This window comes from Triticum aestivum, chromosome 1B (assembly GCF_018294505.1).
Source record: "Triticum aestivum cultivar Chinese Spring chromosome 1B, IWGSC CS RefSeq v2.1, whole genome shotgun sequence".
In the NCBI taxonomy this organism is placed as follows: Eukaryota; Viridiplantae; Streptophyta; class Magnoliopsida; order Poales; family Poaceae; genus Triticum; species Triticum aestivum.
This window is the reverse complement of record NC_057795.1, coordinates 648,932,954-648,955,666: the sequence shown is the minus strand read 5'-3', so window position 1 is coordinate 648,955,666 and position 22,713 is coordinate 648,932,954. Positions and strand designations below refer to the sequence as shown.

The window sequence follows — 22,713 nt, the reverse complement described above, 5'->3', positions numbered from 1 at the left end:
CCCCTTCTTCACTTAATTAATTTGTTTTTACTACATGTTTTCAGGACTGACATAATGGCGGACGATAGAGCTGACCCGATTATGGACAACTATGATCCGGACGGTGAAGCACATATGTTCGGCATCATAAACGGCGATATTCTATATGTGCCGACCGGAGAAGAAGAAGATGATATCTCTTCTTATCTGAACCTTGACGGTGAAGATGAAGGGCGCCGTCAGCAAGATGATGCCGAACAAACGTCGATAAACGACGATCTTCAAATGGAAGTAGCAACCACCTCCGGCGCCGAGGTATATATATACATTGAGCCTCTGGTGATACAAACTAACTGATTTGAATAAATATGTGTGTACTAACGCGCGCGACTCTTTGTTATTTTAGCCCTCGGCCGGATCGTCGAAACAATCGAGTACGTCGTTAAAGCGTGGCGCAACCAAGACGATGAAACAAGGAGAAACATGCACCATCGAGGTTGTCGACAGTGCAACCGGCAGGCCGCTGGAGCCCTGCAAGAACGCCACCAAGTTTGTCAGCCAATGCCGGAGCCATTGTTAGAGACAACGTCTCGATCACCGTCCAGGAGTGGAATGAGCCAAAGAAGGCACGAATTGATGGTTTCACTTTTGTCGATAAGAGAACAAAAAAAGATTGCTTCAAGAAGCTTATGGAACATTTCGTTCTACCTCCGGAATACAACAAATTCAATGAGGAGGGTAACAAGATTGAGGAAAACAAGGAGAGGAGGAGGCTAGTCAAACAGTTCGCTCTTCATAAGATGGCCGACGCATTCCGGAAATTCAAGCAAAATCTAGCCCATGACTTTGTCAAGCAGAACAAGACTCCGGATTTCAAAGGACAATATGAGAAACTGAAAGATGATTGGCCAGAATTTGTGAAGCAAAAGAAATCGGAGCAGTTCATTCAAATATCGAAAAAAAATAAGGAAAATGCGGCTAAGAAGGAGTACAATCATGTTATGGGGCCAGGAGGGTATCGCCTTTGGGAGCCTAGGTGGGAGAAGATGGAGAACGAGCTGAGGGCGCGAGGAATCCGTCCAGGTACGGAGGGATGGGACCCAAGGGCCAAAAGCTGGTGGTACGGGCATGGGGGAACGCTGAACCCGGAGACAGGGGAGTGTGTTTACCGGGGCAAATTAATTAAACCCACCCAAGCCCTTATTAACGCAATGAGGGATGCTCAACAGGGAAAGATCAAGTTCAACAGAGAGAACGACGCGCTGACAAAAGCCCTCGGGAATCCTGAACACGGAGGACGTGTACGAGGCATGGGGCACATTCCGTGGAAAATAGGGTTCCCCAGAACGATGACCCGTACGGTTACAGAAGCCGTAAGAGAAAGATGGATCAGGAAGCAGATGTTGTGGCGCGGTTGGCATCGGAAATGGAGGTGATGAAGAAAACCATGAGTGTACTAGTAGCCGAAAGAGATGCAGCTCGGGTGCAGCATGAAGATCATCCAGCGGATCTCGGAAGCCAGCAGCGGAAAAGCAGCGTGGCTTCCACGGAGGCCCCACCGGAGCCTCTGGTGGTCCAAATTACTGCACCGGAGCCTCTGGTGGTCGAAATTACTTCATCGGAGCCTCCTCGCTACCCCGTGGACGATATAAAGGAGATGAAAGAATGTCATCTGTATTATCCTATCGGGAACATGTCCATGAAGGTAGCCATCGGCAGTGCTTTACCATGTTTACCTGGAGCACTCCACCACAACAACCCCATTCAAGATGGCTATGCTCGTGTCACGGTGGAGGACATAGTCCAAGGGTTTGAGGACCTGGAGATTGACATTGCTACACCTGAAGGGGAGAAAAGACTTGGAGATGTCAAGCGCCATTTCATTCTATGGCAAAAGAAGTTTATCAAGTTTCCAGGCGAGGCGCCAAGGACAACAAGTCCACCCCCTACGGTGGTGGTGGTGGCGGTGGCGGCGGTGGTGGTGGTGGTGGTGGTGGCGGTTCACCTACACCTCCGTCACGTCAGCCGACGTCGCCCCCCAGTCCACAACGTCCGGCGGGTGATCAGCCGCCGCCCCCCAGTCCTCGTCCGGCGGGTGATCAGACGCCGCCCCCCCAATCCACCTCCGGCAAAGAAGCAGAAGCAGTCCTGGATTATTAACCCGGACCCTTATGTACCTAAGACCACAAAGGTACCGGAGCCATCACTGAAGCCTCTCCCCACAAGGCCTTGGGAACGTAGTGCCGAGGAAGTCGACGCGGCCGCGGCTGCTGATTTGGAGAAATGGAAGGCGGACTGCAAGAAGAAAACAGAGCCCGAGCCCAAGCCAGTATTTTCTGATGAGCAAAAGAAGTGGGCTAAGTCATTTTTGAGCACACCGTCCCAAGCCGCGAAGAATCTGCCTAACGACTATGCACGTGAACTTCGCAGGCAGGCACTCATGTTCAAGGAGAACAAAGAGCGGGAGAAGGCCGAAAGTAAAAAAAGCGGGAAACAAGTTGCCCAGCTCGGGGAACAAAGTAAACAATCGATTGCCCCGCTTATAGTGGAAGCCTTCTGTCCGGATGACCCCGAGATCATACAAGCTGCGGCAGCACAGGGATTGACTGTAACGAGTGCCAGAGAACAAGCGGCCAACTTAGGTATTACTCTTCGTGAACTGTTAGGCCTTGATGAGGCGCCAGTGAAGGAGGTAGTAATTACATATGTCAAGAATGGGCCTCTCGTCGAGCCTGCGGAGGAAAAGGATCTACCTCCACAAATGAAAGGTCTGCTGAAATGGTACAAGGGTTACATAAAAAATAAAAACGCCAAAGATTATATTTATGCGGAAGTTAGACATGAGCATCACTTCAAACATTACTATGTACAAATTGAACTGAGTGAATTGTTCCAGCTTTTCAATCTGCGCGAGCTCGATAAATCTATCATCAGTTGCTACGTTCTGTAAGTGATTTATTAATTTCTACCCCATCTCGTTCATATTGCCTGCACTATATATATGTCCTAACTATATTGTTGTGTCCGCTATTATACATGCAGAATGAAGATTAAGGAATGCAGAGTAAGGAACATCCATGATGTTGGGTTCATTGACCCACACATCGTTAATGGACATGTGTTGGAGCGTTACCCCGCCGACGTGGAGGCAGACCTGTGGCAGTTTCTTACAAAGCAGGAACTCAAAAGTGATATTCTATTTCCTTACCATTTTGAGTGAGTGTTTCTGTCTTGAGCACATTCTCTTTTGTTTACTCCATGCATGGTATGTGGCCGGCTAATCGATGAGTTATGCATGACGTACTGTGCATGTATCGTGTCCGCAGGTTCCACTGGATTCTGCTAGTAATTAAAGTTAACACCTCAGAATGTCTCGTCCACGACTCTGTGAATATGGATCCAAAGCTTTGGGGCGGCATGAGAAGAATGCTGCAGAAGTAATTATTTTCATTCATTTGCGCTCTATATCGATCGGCCTATTTCGTTCATTTCCTAATATCAAGTAACTAATTAATAACTCTCTTGTTCATTTAATTTTCTTTGCCTCGTAGGGTTTGGAGACGGTTCGTAGATACAAAGGTCGGTGAATTCAAAAAAGAGCTAGAATTCAAAATGTTAAAGGCTAAGAATGCTGGGGATATTCAGCCACCGGAGACCAATCTATGTGGATACTATGTCTGTGAGATGATCCGGAGATACACCTCTGAGCGGGTTCCGAGTGATACCAATGCTAAGAGGAATAACCTCCGGTGGATGCTTAGTCCAGAAGCTCGCTTCCGACCACTTCAAGAGGAACTAGCTGGATGGTTCAGCAGGGAAGTCCTCCATCCTAAAGGAGAACACTATTACGAGGACGTAGAACTTTATATGCATTAAATCATGTATGGAAACTTGTTCAAAATTGTATATGGTCATCCGATGATATTGAATATATATTGTATATTCCTCTTGAATTCTTTTCGGTTCTAATTTCAAATTTATTTGAAATTGTACATTCATATGCATGTATGTAGTACCGTAGAATATATGAAACTCCTTCAAAATTAAAATAAAGCACAAAAGAAATAAAACAATACAAATTAAACAGAAAACAGGTTTAAGGGGGGAGGTTTAGGGGGGGGGGGGCTAAAACCCTAAACCTGCGGCGGCCTTTAGTCGCGGTTGGCCAGAAGAACCGCGACTAAAGGTCCTCCGCCCCGACGGCCACCTGGCGCCCACGTGGACGGGCCTTTAGTCGCGGTTCTTAAGCAACCGCGACTAAAGGGGGGGGGCCTTTAGTCGCGCCCGGTCGGTCGCGGTTGCGCAACCGCGACTAATGGCAGTTGCGAACCGCGACCAAAGGCCTTTTTTCCACCAGTGCGTCCATGCTATCAACGACGACGGATATGCAGAGGCGGCGCAGCTAGGACGGTTTGAGGGAGAGGTGGCTGGCGGCAGGGGAGAAGCGGCAACGGCGGCGGCGGCATGCACAGACCAAAAATAAACTGGAGGAGATATGGTAGGAGAAGGGAACGGGGAGGGAATGCTTAGGTAAAGGAAACTTTTGATTTGATGGAGATTTGTGGATCGGCTGACGATTGAGGCGCCGTGGAAAAAATCGTGGAGAGGAAGCCTCTAGGAAGATTGAGCAACGTATGGAATGTTAATTAATTTAATTTTGATGACGTATGGAAAGATTAATTAATGTGACTAAGCGACTTATGGTAAGATTTTATTTAATTGATAATGTGCTATCGGTTTCTCCCTGTTTGTAACGCGTCTAGCTAGGAAAATTTGAAAAGGTTAGGAAAGTTTTTATTGTCAGGTGGTGGGATGTGAGACGAAAATAAACCGGACGGAAAAAACCCAGCGAAAGTGGTGGGACGAAATAAAACCAGCGAAAAATAACCGGCGGACTATTCACCAACTGCTCTATTAGGAGTAGAGATAATTGGTTTGCTACCAACATTTGGTATTTGGTAAGCCAACAATTGGCAAAAACAAAAGTTGCCAACATTTGGCAACTTTTTGTGAGATTGGTAACAAGAATTGGCAAGCAATCAATCTCTAGCCAATATTTGGCAGTTGCCAAAATTTGGCAATGCCAACTTTTGGCATCAAACCATTTATGCTCATACTCCCTCCGTTCCTAAATATTTGTCTTTCTAGAGATTTCAACAAGTGACTACATACAAAGCAAAATGAATGAATCTACACTCTAAAATATGTCTACATACGGATGTATGTGGTAGTCCATTTGAAATATCTAAAAAACAAATATTTAGGAACGGAGAGAGTATATAACAACACCATGTTAGGTTTAACTCATTAGGATTTACGTGATTGGATCTTAAGCCTATTCATTGGATCACCTAATTGCATGGATCAGAGAGATGGGTTAGGATATTACCACCAAAGGAAGCAGTCGACGCGAAGTCCCATGCATGCTTGATGCAGGCTTGGTGTAGACGGCCGCAACGGGTAGCAGCGCCCCTTCGGGCGCCACCGATACTGCCAATCATGCAGCGCTCCCCCAGATCGGTCATGGTTTTAGGGATATGGGGTGCAGGAGTAAACCGTATGTGAACTCGTCAGAAGGTAGGTGTCGGCTGCTCCCCCATCTAATATATGTGTGCGTGCGATAGGGGACCAATACCACTTGTTGGTTAGGGTGCCCCCGATCATGGGGTGTTAGTTGGGGTAAGGGTAACGTACATTGGTCATGACCACTCCCCTTAACGAAGGTTCGTTGAAGAGAAGGTTCACCTTCATACAAGCAGACGACGAACACAGTGGGACAGGTGTGGTACCTCGACACGGGAGTAAGCAACCACACGACCGATGACAAGGACTAGTATTCTGAGTTAAATCTCTCGGGTGGAGGCATGGTTCAGTTTGGTGAGGGCGAACCATTGACATCAGAGGGCGAGGCACGATCCTCTTTGGCCTGGAGTACTGCGGTCACAAGGTGCTCACGGATGTGTCCATTGTCAAATCAAAGAGGAACCCAAAATCCATTGTCAAATCCTGAGTTTAAGATGAACGGAAACATTTGTACGTGGACCTCGCAAGCATCCATATTGCCAAAATACCACACAATAAATCCGTAGCAATATATCATTGAACTTGATAACTGCAATGTTGTCCTTGGTATGGCAATAATAATTCGAGTTATTATTCCAATATATATAAGTAGTTTTGCGCTTGCGCACAAGTACGATTTGAGCAAACGCACAATCCATACGCCATGGCCTTGAAGATCACCGGAATGGCCAGGTATGCACCATGGCTTGGAAGACATATCACCAGAATGACCAGCTACGTGTTGCATTTTCTTAGCTCACAACATCGACAGACTCAAATCCCTTGTCAATGGAAGCCTTCACCGCGTCCATCACAACCTGCGTCTTCCTGGTGATGGCCGGCCACTTGCCCTCAGGCTTGGCGCCGGCGTCTCTGATGCCCTGCACCAGCCTGCAGAACTCCTGGACCATCAGGGCCTCCTGCGGCAGGTCAGTCGTGACGACGTGCCTGCTGGGCTGCGGAACCCACCCGGTGTGGAGCTCGGCGAAGTTCGACCTGGACGCCACGCTGAACGGGCCGGACTTCTCCTCGTACGGGATGATGAAGTCGGTGACGTGGAGCGTGCCGTCGGTGCCGACGACGGTCAGGTCCATGGTGAGGTTGGCGAGGAACGAGCAGTGGAAGGTGGCCGTCTTTCCGTCGGCCCAGTAGAGCGTCGCGCCGCAGGCGATGAGCACGCCGGCTTGGTTCTTGACAGGGTCGGGGAGCGCGATCACGTTCTTCGGGAGCTCGTAGTTGACGGCCCACAGGATCGCGCGGATGCAGTACCACCCGGCATCGCCGAGTACGCCCAGCGCGTCGAGGTCTGGCTTCACCCTGATGTCATTCTGGAGGAAATCTTCGTTTGCTCGGAAGCTGAACAGACTGTTTATCTGAAGCAACAAAAGAAAAGCCATGGATGTATCTTTAAACAGATAAACTATGAAAATGTAGAAATGTCCAGATTAAGTGAACGAAAACAATTCTGATGTTATATCAAGAAAGGAAACATCACAATGGTAATAGATCATTTCATAAGCATTTTAGAATCCATTATGTGCTATAGGGTCCTGTGACCTTACCAAAACTTCTCCCTGCCATAAACCAGGAATCACTTTGATGGTTTTGCTATATGTTTTGCCAGAGTTATAAAGTTACATCAACAAAGATAACATCACACTGCTACTGAATGCAAACAGTCATCTTGGAACCTGGTCACCGTAATACTTGTACTGGCCAATCGTAAAGCGATGATCATGATAAAGACTTCCAAGGAGTTCTAGAGGACAACACAGAATGAACAAAATCTGCAGCTCAATCAAGAGAGAAGTCCAAGAAACAGGAAACAAGACATCATTGTCCCTTCAAGTAAACTAAGCAAGGATAGATAGATGTCATATTAATTTTTTAATAATGCCTTCACCAAATTGGTTTGAGGTGCACAAAGACAGGCTAGTTCCAATTGCTAGCAACAAAATGACACTCGTCTTCACTGTGCTCAATAATTAGGCGCAACTGACGTATCGAAATCTAATGACGTGCCTTGCTTAATAACATCTTTATCAATTGTTTGATACATAGGATTCGGCGAGAAAAGAACCTACGCATAGTTTTGGGGGAAGGAGCAAATCAAACAGAGAATATATCTCAAGTAAGATTATGGTATCAAGTGCTAGAAACACAATATGATTCACTGCACGTCCACCATGGTCAATTTGGCAACTAGATGTAATCATGTAAAGGTAGCTGTTGTATCTTGCCTAATACTAATATTTTCATCTTCTTCTTTTGTAGTTCGTCTTTGGTTTCAGCGCACTGTCATTTTGTCCTTTTCCTTTTGTTATGTGAGCATCCTTCCAATTTTTTATCATGTGTTATATGTTGTCAGTGAAATGTTGATCCTTGTCAATAAACATTTGCTCCAGTAGTGAACAATGAATTGGCTCTCCGTACCAGACCACATATTTATATGGTTTTTAGTAAGAGTTGTTGCAGGGAAGCGTAAGAAAACATAATGTAGCTACAGACAAACGAGATTAGTGCTTTGCAATGTAATTTTGCTCACCAAGTGATAGTCCTTCGCACAGAGATTATGAAACTAAATCATTTTATCTTCCACCACTATGTCTGACAAAATTTCACATTGTTCAAAAGGCAAAATCATCTCATAAACCAAATTCAGTCTTTGTTACCAAGAGGCAATTAACTAGCCCTTGTTGGCTGGATACAACGACAAACTGCACTTAGTTCAGAGTTCACTAGAGAATCTTTTGAAGCTTAAGCAGATGCACTAGAATACTAAGGCAACCTGACAAGATCCACAAATTATTGGTAATGTATCTCCATCCAGGCCGGCTCGAACACAAATGCAATGGACCACATCAACAATCGGATAGTAGTATATTTCTCTAGATAATTGGACAGCAAAATTATTATAGCAAGAGATTCAGTTTGAAGAACTCACAACTCTGACGTCGCCGACGTCGGCGGGGAGGAGGTCGCGCATCTTGGCGGTGCGGGGGTGGTGCATCCACATGGTGGAGTCCATGAACTGGACGCCGCTGGCGTCGCAGGCGGCGAGGATGGCGTCGAGGTCGGCGGCGCAGAGCGCGGTGGGCTTCTCGAGGAGCACGTGCTTGCCCCGCGCGGCGGCGGCGGTGGCCCACTGCACGTGGAGGCTGGTGGGGAGCGGCAGGTAGACGGCGTCGACGGCCGGGTCGTCGAGGAGCGCCTCGTAGGAGCCGTGCAGGCGCGCGCCCGCGGGGAGGCCGTTGTCGGCGGCGAAGAGGCGCGCCTTGGCCTCGGAGCGGCTGCCGACGGCGGCCACGGCGGCCGCGGGCGCGGCCAGCAGCATCGCCCGCGCGAGCTTGCGCGCGATGGACGCGCAGCCCATGATGCCGAAGCGCACCGGGCGCGGCCGCTGCTCCTCCGGCGCCGGCGCCGGCGCGGCGGACGACATGGCGGGCGGGCGGGCGGCGGGTGCTGGTTGGGTGGTAGGGCGCTGGGTGGGCTTGTGTCCGGTGTGTGTGTGTGGAGTAGGAGCTAGCGCGAGTGGGCTAGCCGAGTGCTCACCACCAGTAGCAACGTGCGACCTGAATCCAGACTTGCAGAGTACCGACCACATTTTTTGTTTTATATTATTGTTTAGATTGCTTACCACATGTGTCACATAGTATAGGGTTAATTATCCTTTTGTTCTCAGTGATGTCCATCTGCTCAGTTTTGTCCTCAAATGCGAATTGCGTTCAGTTTTGCCCCTAGTCCGTGCGCACCGACTCGTTCCGTGAACTCTGGTGTCTCCGTCAGGTCAACGTTTTGACTCGGCCCTTACAGGTGGGACCAGGCGGCAGAGACGACCAATTTTATTCAGACAGTTGCACGCGTGGCTTGCGGGACCCAGCAGAGAGCCGTTGAGCATAGAGTCGTTGCGGGTGTGCTATATAAGCGGGCGACCGCAGCGGTGACCACGGCGACAGAGAGCACGGCGCTGACCACAGCGAGAGAGCCGGAGCACGGCGGTGGGAAGCTAGCTGTGGAGGGCGCGGCGGCGTTGAGATCTCGTTTGGCTCCGAGCTCCATGTCTTCCGCAAGCTCCCGCGCCACCTCGCAGATGCAAAGCCGGGCACGTGTGGAGATGCCTGTCTTCGTCTGTCTGCGGTGCCGAGCGAGCGTTGATCGGAGGGTTTCTCACCCACCGAGGAACCAGAATCGTCTGTTCTACGTGTGCAGCGAGAATGGGGTAAGAATCAGGGCAATTGCACCATTTTCGTGGTCGGGATCTTTGAGCAATGGGTTGATCTGTTTCGTGTTCATGCAGGTGACATGCTTCTTTCTTTGGGTCGATGCTCTGGCCAAGACTCTGATAAATGAACTGCAAGAAGAGCATGAAGAATGGTTGCGCATGCTGCCCCGAACCGCAGTGGCCGCAGCACGAGCTCCGGAAGAAGAGATGAAGGGCGAAGCACACACTGACAGAGAGCTAGCTGTTGAGCTTAGGGTGTTGAAGAAGAAGGTTAGGAAGCTTGAAGATCCAGCACTACCAATACCCATTTGCAAATACTTTTGGGCATTTGTAGGTATGGTAATCGCACTGGTTGTAATATTGAAAATGTATGGAAAGGCATGAATTATGGAGGAATTTGTAATCTTGAAATTGTATGAGAAATTCACCTAGTTTAAATGTTGGTCAAAGTTGTTTAAATGTTGAAAAAAAAGAAGAAGTGACCAGCATTTAAATATGTTGAAAAAAGAGAAGAAATGAGGAATTCAGAAACTTTTGATCAATGAAATGCAGCTCTCTGCTCTGCCTTTCTGTCAAAAAAGTTTGCTCTTGGGCCAAATTCAGAGCGTAGAGCCAAGTGCAGGCTAGACTAATGGGCCAACTGCATCCAATTCGACCCATTCGGGGGTTCGCTTGCATGTTTTTCTATTTTCTGTTCTGATTTAATTTAGACAGTAAATCATAACGCTGAAACTTTTTGTGGAAGCTAATTAATTATTCCAGAGCCAAACAATTAAGGTTAGAAATTTTTTGGAGCTGTTAAATATTTAATAACAATTTAAGTAATCCAATTTAAATACACCTTGATTTAAATCAAAGACCAAAATGACATGAAAAATGTGCCTCAGCTCTGGTAGAGGTTTACACCTGGTGCCAAAATAAATGAACATTTTTTAAGGGCATTACATTGAGAAAAAACTAATTTGTCTAAAAAATGAAGGGTGGAATGCACAAAAAATTGGTGCGTCTGGGGACTCAAACCCAGGACCGCGCGGGTTTGTGGTGTTTAGGGCTGCGCTGGTAACCGCTAGGACAGATGGCAAGACTCTGACATGGGTAGGGAAGGAAGGTATACATAGTGAGACTGTGAAATTTGTCAAAAAAATAGTGAGACCTTGAATGTTTGCACACGCGTGAGAGTGGTTTTTCTTTGTTTTGCACTGAAATTTTGGAGGGTTGGAAGGTTGGAAACGTATGTTTGCACTGCCACGTAATTTTGGTTAGAGTGACACTTGGTTTAGGGTTAGAGTGGCACTTGGTTTAGGATTTAAAGGGAATAAATTTGCATGTTAGTTCATGACTTAATTTTTTGAATGAAACGGAGGGCTTTTCACCCCCTCCGATTTTCATTAATGAAAACCACAACTTCTCGAACTTCATGACTTGGTTTAGGGAAGAAATTATATGTTTGGGCACGAACATTATTTAACACACATAATAAACCCTAATAAATAACTTAGATAAGATGCAACACAAGTACCATTACAATAATAAGTTCATGGACAGTTCACGGACACATGACGAAACATGACACGACACGACATAGAAAAGCAACAAATAAAAAATGAAACAGTCTTCATCTTGACCTCCTTCTTCCACTTTGGCCGCGCACGCCCCTTCAACATCATCTTCATCTTCACACCTCCTCCTCCTCGTCGTAGGGAAGGGAGTGCATCCCGGATAGAGTGGGGAAGATGCTCTCGTAGTTGGTGTAGATGTTGTAGACGGTGAAGAAGATGGCCTCGCAGCCGCACCAAAAGACTTGGCCGAGGAGCTCGCGCGTGTCAAACGGGTTGGTGGAGGTGACCGTGAGCAGTAGGAGGATGCTGCCACGGAACCTCGTTGAGGGTGAACATCCTCGACGAGCCCCGTGGGAGGTGGGCATAGCCGGCTCTGAGGAAGGCACGGGTGAGTTCGACGGAACCCCTCCACCTTGAAATAGCCCACACACGGAGCTCCCTCTCCACGAGCACGCATGGTGGGTAGCGCAGCTCCGACACGACAGGCGGACGGCTGAAGGTCCGCCCGTTGAACTGCATGGTCTCGCTTGGGGAGGGCTCGATCGATTGGGTGTTTGAAGTTGGAGAGAATGGATCGGATCTGGCTTATGGGTGGGAGAGGAAGATAGGCACCCCATTTATAGGCATGTGGGTGGGAGAGGAAGAGAGAAAGAATGAGAATGGTGCGTGTGTGAATCCGAACGCGTGTGTGTATCCGGACGCGTGTGTGTATCCGTTACATTTTGCACTCTTAAATTTTTGCACAAAAACGATGCATGGGGCGCGTGCGTGCATCTGAATCACTGCATAGCTCTTTGACCGGAAGGTGCATCTGACTCGCTGCCCTGAACCACCTAGCTGGCCTCGCTAGCCTAGCGCGCCTAGCGCGCCTCGCTTGCCTCGCTCGCATGCATGCATATTGCAGCCTCCCGTGCATGCAAACCCACGTCGCCGCCTCCCATACATGCACGGCTTGGAAAGGCTGAGACGGGCTATTTACTGCGGTCTCAGGCCCAGACAACGAGACGGCCCAACGGTCCATCCAGCGCGCCCGATATTTGTTTAAGAAAAAGAATCTCCCAGCCAATCAGATTGCATCTCGCGGATTGCCCCCCTCCTCCCCACAAATTCCTTCTAGAAGGGTTAGATCGACGACCCTTGATTGCCGGTAGGGTTAGATGAACGGTCCTTGTTCAGCGCTAGGGTTAACGGGGTTTGGGAGGGGTTTGGAGCAGTCAAAGCTATGTTTGACCAAATTTCAAATGAGCATAATAAATTAAATAAAAATCATAAAAATAAAAAACCTGCGCACATAGTCTTCTTATGTCATATACTAACGATTTAAGTTGATAAACAAGGTTTACATACATTTAAACGATAAGTTCATGTGTATTGTGTGATATCTCGAGTATCTCAAACTCTCTTGTATGAAGTGAAGAGAAGTGTTTTGGGGAAATGAACATGAAAAACTCAAAAAACTCACCACAACTTCATTTTAGAGTGACTAAGAAGGATCCAGGCTTAGTTTTTCATTTTGATGTTTTACACTTGTTTAAATCTTGGTCAAAGTTAAGTTTGACCAGAATTCAAATGAGCAAAACAAATTAAAAAAATCAAAAAATGGACATAGTATGTATATATAGAATATATGTTTAGGAAAGTTATTTGGCTGATTTAGACAAGGCCGAAAAAACCTTGCTTAGAAATGAGGCCGTTTACCCTACCTTTGGACCCCTCATTTTAGCACATTTTTAATGAAAATTTCAAAAACGTCACCACAACTTCATTTTGGATTGACTAAGAAGGATCCAGGCTTAGTTCTTCATTTTGATGTTTTAGACTTGTTTAAATCTTGGTCAAAGTTAGGTTTGACCAGAATTCAAATGAGCAAAACAAAATTCAAAAAAATCAAAAAAAAGAAAAACCATGTGCTCATTCAAACATCATCCAACAGATTTAAACATCATGTCAAACATAGTTCTAACATAGGTCCAACATCATCCAACAGAAATACAACATTATTCATAATGTTTCATAATTATTCATATATAGCGTTCGGGCTTTTGTCTGTTCCTTGAGCTTCTTGCCATCACTTTGCTCCTCGTGCACCTTGTGCTCATTGCTTCTTCTCTTCTTCTCTTGGTTGTCGGTTGTTGGAGATCGTTGCAGAAAATAAAAAAATTCTACGCATCACCAAGATCAATCTATGGAGTAACTAGCAACAAGAGAGAGAGGAGTGCATCTTCATACCCTTGAAGACCGCGAGACGGAAGCGTTACAAGAACGCGGATGAGGGAGTCGTACTCGACTCAGATCTTAACGCCGAACAACGACACCCCCGCGTTCAACACACGTGCAACCCGGTGACGTCTCCCGCGCCTTGATCCAGCAAGGAGGAGGGAGAGGTTGAGGAAGAGAGCTCCAACAGCAGCACGACGACGTGGTGGTGATGGAGAGGCAGTACTCCGGCAGGGCTTCGCCAAGCTCTTACGGAGGAGGAGAGGTGTTGGGGAGGGGAGGGCTGCGCCTTGGATGTGGTGTTGCAGCCCTCCCCTCGCCCCTCTATTTATAGGAGGAGGGGGAAGGGGGCCGACCCCCTTTAGATGAGATCTAGAGGGGGGGCGCCGGTCAAGGGGATGGGGCTTGCCCCCCAAGCAAGGAGGCGCCCCCTTTAGGGTCCCCCCCCCCAACCCTAGGCGCATGGGCCCAAGGGGGGAATGCGCCCAACCCTCCAAGGGCTGGTTCCCTTCTCACTACGGCCCATGAGGCCCTCCGAGAGAGGTGGCCCCTTCCGGTGGACCCCGGAATCCCTCCGGTGGCCCCGGTATAATACCGGTATGCCCCCGAACTTTTCCGGTGACCGTATTACAACTTCCCATATATAAATCTTCACCTCCGGACCATTCCGAAACTCCTCGTGACATCCGGGATCTCATCCGGGACTCCAAACAACATTCGGTAATCACATACAAGTCTTCCTAATAATCCTAGCACCATCGAACCTTAAGTGTGTAGACCCTACGGGTTCGGGAATCACGCAGACATGACCGAGACAGCTCTCCGGCCAATAACCAACAGCGGGATCTGGATACCCATGTTGGCTCCCACATGTTCCACGATAATCTCATCAGATGAACGACGATGTCGAGGATTCAAGTAATCTCGTATACAATTCCCTTTGTCAATCGGTACGTTACTTGCCCGAGATCCGATCGTCGGTATCCCAATCAAGGTTGGAAAAAGCGGTAGGCGTAAGTGAGGCGGTTGGCCTTCGCCTAGTGCCTAGGCAGTGCCTAAGCGCCCTAGGCGCGGCCTAGGCGGTAATACAGATTTGACTCGTAGTGTATTTGTGATTATTATATGGGTGTTGATATTAGTTTATGGCATATAAATAAGTTAATTGCCGTCTATTGCCACTGGAATATAACCAATTTCGCATATCAGTGCAGTATGTGACATGATTTCTTGCTTGGGTAGGCAATTCCTTGCTTGCCCTGCCTAGACCTCCATTTATGCCCTAGGCAAGGCGTTTGGCCATTGCTTAGCGCCTAGGCGTGCCTAAGCGCCTCCTAGGCACTGCCTTTTCCAACAGAGATCCCAATACCTCGTTCAATCTCGTTATCGGCAAGTCACTTTACTCGTTACATAATGCATGATCCCTTGACTAACCACTTAGTCACATTGAGCTCATTATGATGATGCATTACCGAGTGGGCCCAGAGATACCTTTCCGTTATACGAAGTGACAAATTCCAATCTCGATTCGTGCCAACCCAACAGACACTTTCGGAGATACCTGTAGTGTACCTTTATAGTCACCCAGTTACGTTATGACGTTTGACACACCCAAAGCACTCCTACGGTATCCGGAAGTTACACAATCTCATGGTCTAAGGAACCGATACTTGAAATTAGAAAAGCTTTAGTAAACGAATTACACAATTTTGTGCTATGCTTAGGATTGGATCTTATCCATCACATCATTCTCCTAATGATGTGATCTCGTCATCAATGACATCTAATGCCCATAGTCAGGAAACCATGACCATCTGTTGATCAACGAGCTAGTCAACTAGAGGCTCACTAGGGACATGTTGTGGTCTATGTATTCACACATGTATCACTGTTTCCGGTTAATACAATTATAGCATGAATAATAGACAATTATCATGAACAAGAAAATATAACAATAATTATTTTATTATTGCCTTTAGGGCATATTTCTAACAGCGGACAGACCCAAGGATCCTCCTCCCTCCCGCCGCCGGAGCGGCCTGCAGAGAGAGAGGGAACCGGCGGCGCGCAAGGGCACCGGCCTCGTCACCTCCTTTGATCGCCTGTGTGATCCTACTTTTTCGGGAGCGGTTGGGTTTTTTTATTGCATGGTATAAACATGAGCTAAATTAGAAAGTTCTACAAAATGATTAACCATGAGCTAAATATACAAAATCTACACCAATTCAAACGGGAGTAAGACAAAAAAAACTCCTTTCTGTACCTATAATCCTTTGGAAGGAAACACGCAGGGCCTGCCTAAAGTCTTCGAGAGCGGTGAACGGGATGGGCTGAGTGGATAGGGACTTGCCTTTGCGTGCGACCGGCCGGCCGGCCTCGGTGACCGCGCTCCAGAAATATTGGCGCGCCGCCCGCGCGCGTCCCCAGCCCATGCCGCCATGCGTGGCGCGCCGCGGCTGGCGAAGGCGCGAGTCCGCTGCCCACGCGGCGGCCATGCGCGCCCGCCCCGTCCGCCCGCCCCGCGTCACCGGATAAGGGAGCCCGGCCCACCCCTCCCCCGCTCCCGGATCGCCGCGAGTTCCCTTTTGACTTTGCCTCCCGCCCGCCCGCGCGCCCATCCCTCCGGCGCCAGCAAAAATGTGGACGAGGGCGTCGTGATCCGATCGCCCTGAACTCAACGGAAGGAGGGCGTCGTGATCCGCGCGGCCTTGCTAGCCTGACAAGAGCCTCTCCGCGGCAAGGTACGTGTTCTCGGTGCGCGGGCTATGGGGTGCACTCCATGTGCTCGACGAAATGGCCCCGAGAGAGACAGAGATCGTACTTCTGCCGTTGCCGTCTCCTCAGTTCAGAGTCTGTTGGTCCTGGGCAGTGGGCACAGTCCTGCTGAAATGGCGACGTTTTTCTTGCATAAAGAAAAACGCAAGGAATTCAGCTTCACTTGCATCAAGCTGTTTTGTGGTCTGGAATCTGATCCCTGACTTGTTTGCGCCTTCTTCGCGTAGGCGGTAGCTAGGTTCCGTACGTGTCAATAAACATCCAGCCCTCTTGGATTGAGTGTACCGATATTTATGTGATGTGCTCTCCGGCATATTACCTCGAGTATAAGCAGGGCCTAATGGTGTTGGGCTGCTGGCTCTAGTCCGTTTATCTCGTGCAGTTGTAAGTAGGCTTTTCGTATTCTTGCTTGTGTGCTACAAAACTGAGAGAGGTTTACATAGACAACACGCACTGGTGTTGGCACTGTAGTCAAGATTAGTTAGAATTCTTGTTGTTACAGTTGGGGATGCCTTGACTGATACCATGACCTTGATAAGGAGCAATGATATCTTGTTCGTGTCAATGACATGCCCCCTCCTCTGCTGGTCCGCTGACTTGCTGATATGATCCTGTTTTCTAGGCCTAAAACGAATCAGCAAGAGTGATGCTCGCCATTATTTACCATCTGGAACTCAAATGGAGGACTATTTTGAGCGCATCGTAAACCTTGCTTGGCAGTTACGACAACACTTGACACAATTCATAGGTACCAAGCTGAGCATACAATGTTTTGATCGATTTAAATCATCAGGGGGAAACAGACTTGCTGATAGTCCAGTACACATTGCTGCCTTGTTTCTTTGTTGATTCTGAATCACCGTTTTGTCAGTTATCTTTTCCTTCTCTGGAGCAAACTTATTCTGGCATATGATTTTGTTTCTTAGATACTTAGATACTAGATACTAGCAAGAATGTGTTTCATCCACTCTAGAAGAAATCTGATCAAGATGGGAGTTTTCTGTACATTGTTGTTTCTGTTGAGTTTTTTTCCTTTATTTTTATGTGCTGGTATTTTTTTTTCTTCATAGAAAATGTGTTTGGGTGCATTGATTGGATTCCTCAATGTCATGAAGTCCAATTCTCTGCTTACTATGGAGGATCATTGCCTGACACTGAAAGATATGTTCATGGACAGAGTTCTGCGTTGTCCATTAGCAATACTACAGAAGAGTTATCCATTAGTAGTACTACAGAAGAACAGACTGCACATAGGATATCTGAGATCACAATTTTCAGAAATGGCGTATCCGAAATTTGTCAAAGGTTAGTATTCCTGTGCCTTCTTTAATCAGATAAAGTTAATGCTTGCAGATAGTAATATTTCTTATCACACTAGCTAACCATGTGTTTTGATGTTGTTTCTCGCGTCCACTTTGTAACTTCGTGCTATCAGATCATATGCTAGCTGGTCATCCTATATTTTGCGTGGCTACAGATTGGGACAAAGATTGGCACTCCATTTGCGAGGGCTGTGCAGTCTTTTTGTAAATGAGATTAATACCAACCTAACCAGGTTGGTTACCGTCTTCTGACTTCCAACTTCTTTGTGTTGATCCAAGTGCTCAAGTCCATTCAGTGAAACTTCTGTTCGCAGATGGTTGCTAAGATCTGCTGCATGCTCACAGGTCCTTGCATCGTTTCTGGACAACATTACAGGGCTCTTCTGAAGATATAGGGTGGTTGCAAAGAACTCAAACGTCGCTTTATACAGTTGATGGCACATCTCGCTTTCAGGAGCTTTTGCATGATGTCAGGTGAACTGTTTTCCCTGCCTAGTGAAGTGTCAGTTAATAAGGAAATGGCATAGTATTTAGTAGGAGTATTACTCAGTTATTCTTTTGCATTGTGTTTATTTTTTCAGAAATGGCATGCATTCCCTGCCTGATACACTGGTTTACTTGCTCATCCCTGGTGAGTCATCTTTCTCAGTTTTCACAGATAACCTTATTATGTCGTCGTAGCTTGATGGTGACTCACAGCGTTCCTCTATGCAGGCCTTTTTAGCAACCACAGTCCACTTTACTTTCTCAACACTAAAAGATTCTTTTCAAAGATGGGGCTTACTTGCCATATTGCAAAGATTCATAGTGAGGTAATTCAGCTCAATAGGGTGGCATACAAGATCTTTCTAGTTTGTCGACCTATATTTGTTTCGTGTTGTGCATGTGCCGTAAACCAAGGAATGTCCGTCTCTTTGTTTCTCGTATCTTCCTCGTATTTTCTGCAGTGTATGCTTTACAAGTTCGTGTTTCTTTCTGCCGCCCCCTGTAGGTCTGTACTTACCTTCCATTTTGTTCAGGCATCAGTGGAGAAAAATGCACGGGAACTGAAACTATACATCGAGGAGCTCTACTGGGGATCTGGCAAACAGGTTTTGCTCCTGGGACATAGCAAGGGCGGAGTCGATGCGGCTGCCGCACTCTCATTGTACTGGTCCGAGCTTAAGGGCAAGGTCGCTGGTCTGGCACTGGTTCAGAGCCCGTATGGCGGCACCCCAGTGGCTTCCGACATCCTTCGAGAAGGCCAGATCGCTGACAGGGAGACGCGGAGGATCATGGAACTGATAGTGTGCAAACTAATCAAGGTCGTTCACTGTCTTTGTTCATACCTCAACTAAAAAACGGAGTTGCTTTCATATCATGCATGTTCTCTAACAAGTGGACTGCCGCAGGGCGACATGAGAGCTTTGGAGGACCTCACATACGACAGGAGGAAGGACTTCATTTCCAGGCACAGGCTCCCAGTGGACGAGCTGCCGATCGTCTCCTTCCACACCGAGGCCAGCACCGCCCCAACGGTGCTCGCGACGCTGACCCGCATCGCCCAGGCTGAGCTCCTCCCGCTACTCGCGGTGGCACCCCTGCCGCGATTCCTGTCCGAGTATGCAGAGTCATTGCTCGCTTCTCTGAAGCTGCCCGTGGTGATGCCGGTGTCGGCCGCAATGGCGGCCACCGCGCTCCACCTGCGGCTGCGGTATGGGGAGAGCAGCGACGGCCTGGTGACGCGGCGCGATGCCGAGGTGCCGGGGTCCGTGGTGGTCAGGCCTGAGCGGAGGCTGGACCACGCGTGGCTGGTGTTCTCGACGCTGAGCAGGCGCCGCGCCGAGGCCGACGCCACCCAGGTGTGCGAGGCCCTGCTGGCCATGCTCGTCGAGATCGGCGGCAAGAGACGTCGCTGCCTCATCGAGGAGATCGTTACATGAATTATCTTCTCTCTCTGCTTGTTTGTTGAGCTAGAACTTTCTATATGGAGTACAATTACAGTTTCTTTTTACAGCAATAAGACTTTATTTCTCAAATGATAGTGTCAGGAGCTGTGCAACTGTCTTCATCTTCAGTTAGCTGTAGCAGCACACCTTCAGTTAGGCAACGCCTGAGATGATCCGATACCGCTTCGCTAGGCACCTACGGCTGAGATGGCCCCGGTTCTTAATTTGATGGTAAACAGTCTTGCACTCTGTCGTGGCTCCTAGCTAGCTTGCAAAAACGTCTTATATTGTGAGACAAAGGGAGTAGTATATAAGCTGGAGAGTGGGTGGATGGGCGGCACGGCATCAGAAATAAACCCTAGTTCTATCTCTTCCTCCTTGCGCTGCCAGTCTAGCTTTACTCTTTTGCTCATGTTCTTCCTTCCAACTTGGCTACATTTTATCATTTCTTCCCCCTGTTTTTGCCAGAGTTGAGCTCGGTGATCACTGAATCTCTTCCGTGCCGGAGCCATCGATTAGCTACGTTTCTGATCATCTTGATTGGTTATAAAATCCCTGCGGCGACGAATTGGCGCTGCACGAGTTCATCTTCTCCAATTCTGGAGAGTTTGCAAGGTGATATCTCAAAACTTACCACCATGGTTGCTCAAATTGGGTTGGCTCTGAACAGAACAGATCGGCAGGGGGAGCAGCAGATCCATCTGGATCTAATCAATCGGATCGGGGCTAAGCTTTAACACTCCTCCGCACAATCATGTGCCTTTGAGTCTGATTATGGAGGTGCCACACCTGTATCTGTTCCTTTGGCAAATTCAGTGCCAAGGTCCATGCCTTTGCCTGCAAATCAGAGAGAGCAAATGGCAGTGAGTCGAGGAACATACCAACCAACACCCCTTGCAGTTTCCCACCCACCCCCTACACTACCCTTGACACAAATTCCACCAGTTCCTAGTCCACCACCCCAATATCAGGAACATATCAGGAACAACCTGAATAAGAGCCCTGAGGATGGTGCAACTATATATGTGACTGATCAGACTGAGGCCAGTCCCCTGTAAGTCAGTAGCTAGCACCATCCTGAGTAAGCTAAACATCAGTATCACCCATCAGGCTGCTAGGATCAGCATTATATTATACGAGTTCCATCGGACTGTCCAGCTCTTCTCCAATTTTAGTTATAACTAGAGAGTTACGAGGGCCGACCACTGCGGAGCTCAGAGTCACGGCTCAGGTGTCAAATCCTATTGGGGCGAAGCCAAAACCATGACTCTAGCGTCCATATCTCGGCGAGATGGCCAAGCACATACTGTATGACACTTGATTGGCAACATTTAGCCGTAAAGATGTTTCCTTGGACAGAAAAAGTTGCATGAATACCAGTGTTGACAAAACTAACAGTTACAGTCCTCGCTTTATTGAGAATCTCATGAGCTGCAGGGTTGGAAGCAATTGATGCATCAGCCCGTTGAGGAGCTAGCGAAGAAAGACGAGGGAGAACCAGGATTGTTGAAAATTCGCTCACAGGATTGATCACATAAAATCACGACGAACACACGCGCACAAAAAACTGATAGCCAAGGGGCCCTTGTCGTGTCCTCTTTTCTCTTTATTTCTTTTTTTCCTTTTTCTCTGTGATACAATCAACTCACGCGACTCCCTGCGTATATATATACACACCCAACCGGCACCAAAGGTTCCAAACCTACTCGTGCCAATCGTCGACACCTAAACCAAGCTAGACTCAAACTAGTACTGCCCGGGCAACACAATCCTAGCCGGACTCTTCCTACTCCAAATACTAGTACGTACTAAGTACTTTTCTAATCTAATTACCGGCAACGCTGACTAGTCCTAACCGGACATAACTAGCACACTTCTAGCCAAATTCAAATTTGTTTGGATTAACCTAACATTCACCCCTAATCCAAACATGGAACTCTTTACTCGATAAGACACACAGACGATCACCCGTTCATCTTGTCCTGGCTGCCTTCGATGGACCACAACTTCTCTCTTCTTCAACGATGGCCACCACTTCATCAAAATCTTTTTCATGCCGACTTGTAGACTAAAACCAACGATTACTCGGACTACCAGCCACGCTGACACATCTTAGCGTGCTACATGCCGACTAAACGCATAGCCTCATACAGGAACTCGACTTAACTGGTGTGCATCCTCTTCACGTTGATCTTCATCTTCTGGTCGACTACTTGCACATGGGGAGACACATCTATTCACCCGCCACATCTTCATTTTTCCATCATCGTTGGTGACACAACTTATCAAATGATGCTTCACGTCCGACGGCATCACAAGTCGCCATATATGCGCAACTCAACTTCACCGTATATGAACTCGCCGGAACTCCTTGATCACGAACGGAAACGCAAGGCACAAATTCCTTTTTTCGCCCGCTCTCGCTCGCAATTCTCCTCCGACAGTGACGCGTCTCAACTGTAGCAGAAGACCCACACACCTGAGCTTTTGGACGCACCTTACAAGAACTCATGTGCACACCTTGATGACAGCTCGCAACTTTGTCGCCTCTTCCTCGCTCCCACCAACGATGATCTCGATGATTTCCTTGGTGTCGCAACTTCGGCACCTCCATAACCATCAATGATCACCAACGCCTTGCCGCCGACAGCCCTGTCGCCCTCCTCCAGGTCGTTCCGCCAAACGACAATCACCCGTCGCCTCGCTTGCGACAACGCCCTCGTCGCCTTCTCGTTGCCGCTCCGCCGAACGACAACCGCCCGATCCTCCACGTCGTTGCACGCCCAACGACTAAATCGCCTGCTCTTCCTCTTCGTCGCTACACCAGCGACTCAATTGCCCGCTCCTCCTTGTCGTTGTACCACCCAACTACTAAATGGCCCGCCCCAAGGCGCTAGCAGGTCGCCACCCCGGGCAAGGCGCAGCTTCACCTCGACCTTGCTCTAATACCAATTGTTAGAAATTCGCCCACATGATCGATCACATAAAATCACGACGAACACACGCGCACAAAAATTGATAGCCAAAGGGCCCTTGTCGTGCCCTCTTTTCTCTTTATTTCTTTTTCTCCCTTTTCTCTATGATACGATCAACTCACGCGACTCCCTGTATATATATATATACACACCCAACCGGCACCAAAGGTTCCAAAC

The 22,713-nt window shown here is 48.0% G+C and overlaps 2 protein-coding genes across 3 annotated transcripts; one reads left to right on the top strand and one right to left on the bottom strand.

Moving 5' to 3' along the window:
• Positions 1-6,057: 6,057 nt before the first annotated feature.
• LOC123081509 (uncharacterized oxidoreductase At4g09670) lies at positions 6,058-9,145 on the bottom strand. The gene is made up of 2 exons (XM_044504080.1): positions 8,486-9,145; positions 6,058-6,914 (listed from the first exon to the last, which is right to left on the bottom strand). The coding sequence occupies exons 1-2, from the start codon at positions 9,143-9,145 to the stop codon at positions 6,294-6,296; spliced, it is 1,281 nt and encodes a 426-aa protein (XP_044360015.1). The 3' UTR covers positions 6,058-6,293.
• Positions 9,146-15,900: 6,755 nt separating this feature from the next.
• On the top strand, positions 15,901-19,681 carry LOC123145286 (uncharacterized). Of its 2 annotated transcripts, none has more exons than XM_044564669.1 (9): positions 15,901-16,277; positions 16,934-17,059; positions 17,382-17,616; positions 17,747-17,866; positions 17,979-18,107; positions 18,215-18,264; positions 18,348-18,445; positions 18,653-18,937; positions 19,025-19,681. In XM_044564669.1, exons 2-9 carry the CDS (start codon positions 16,990-16,992, stop codon positions 19,553-19,555), a joined length of 1,518 nt encoding a protein of 505 aa, XP_044420604.1. In that variant the 5' UTR covers positions 15,901-16,277; positions 16,934-16,989; the 3' UTR covers positions 19,556-19,681. The 2 variants fall into 2 exon arrangements, with proteins under 2 accessions (XP_044420604.1, XP_044420596.1); XM_044564661.1 differs by lacking the exon at positions 15,901-16,277 and adding an exon at positions 16,286-16,494.
• Positions 19,682-22,713: the final 3,032 nt, after the last annotated feature.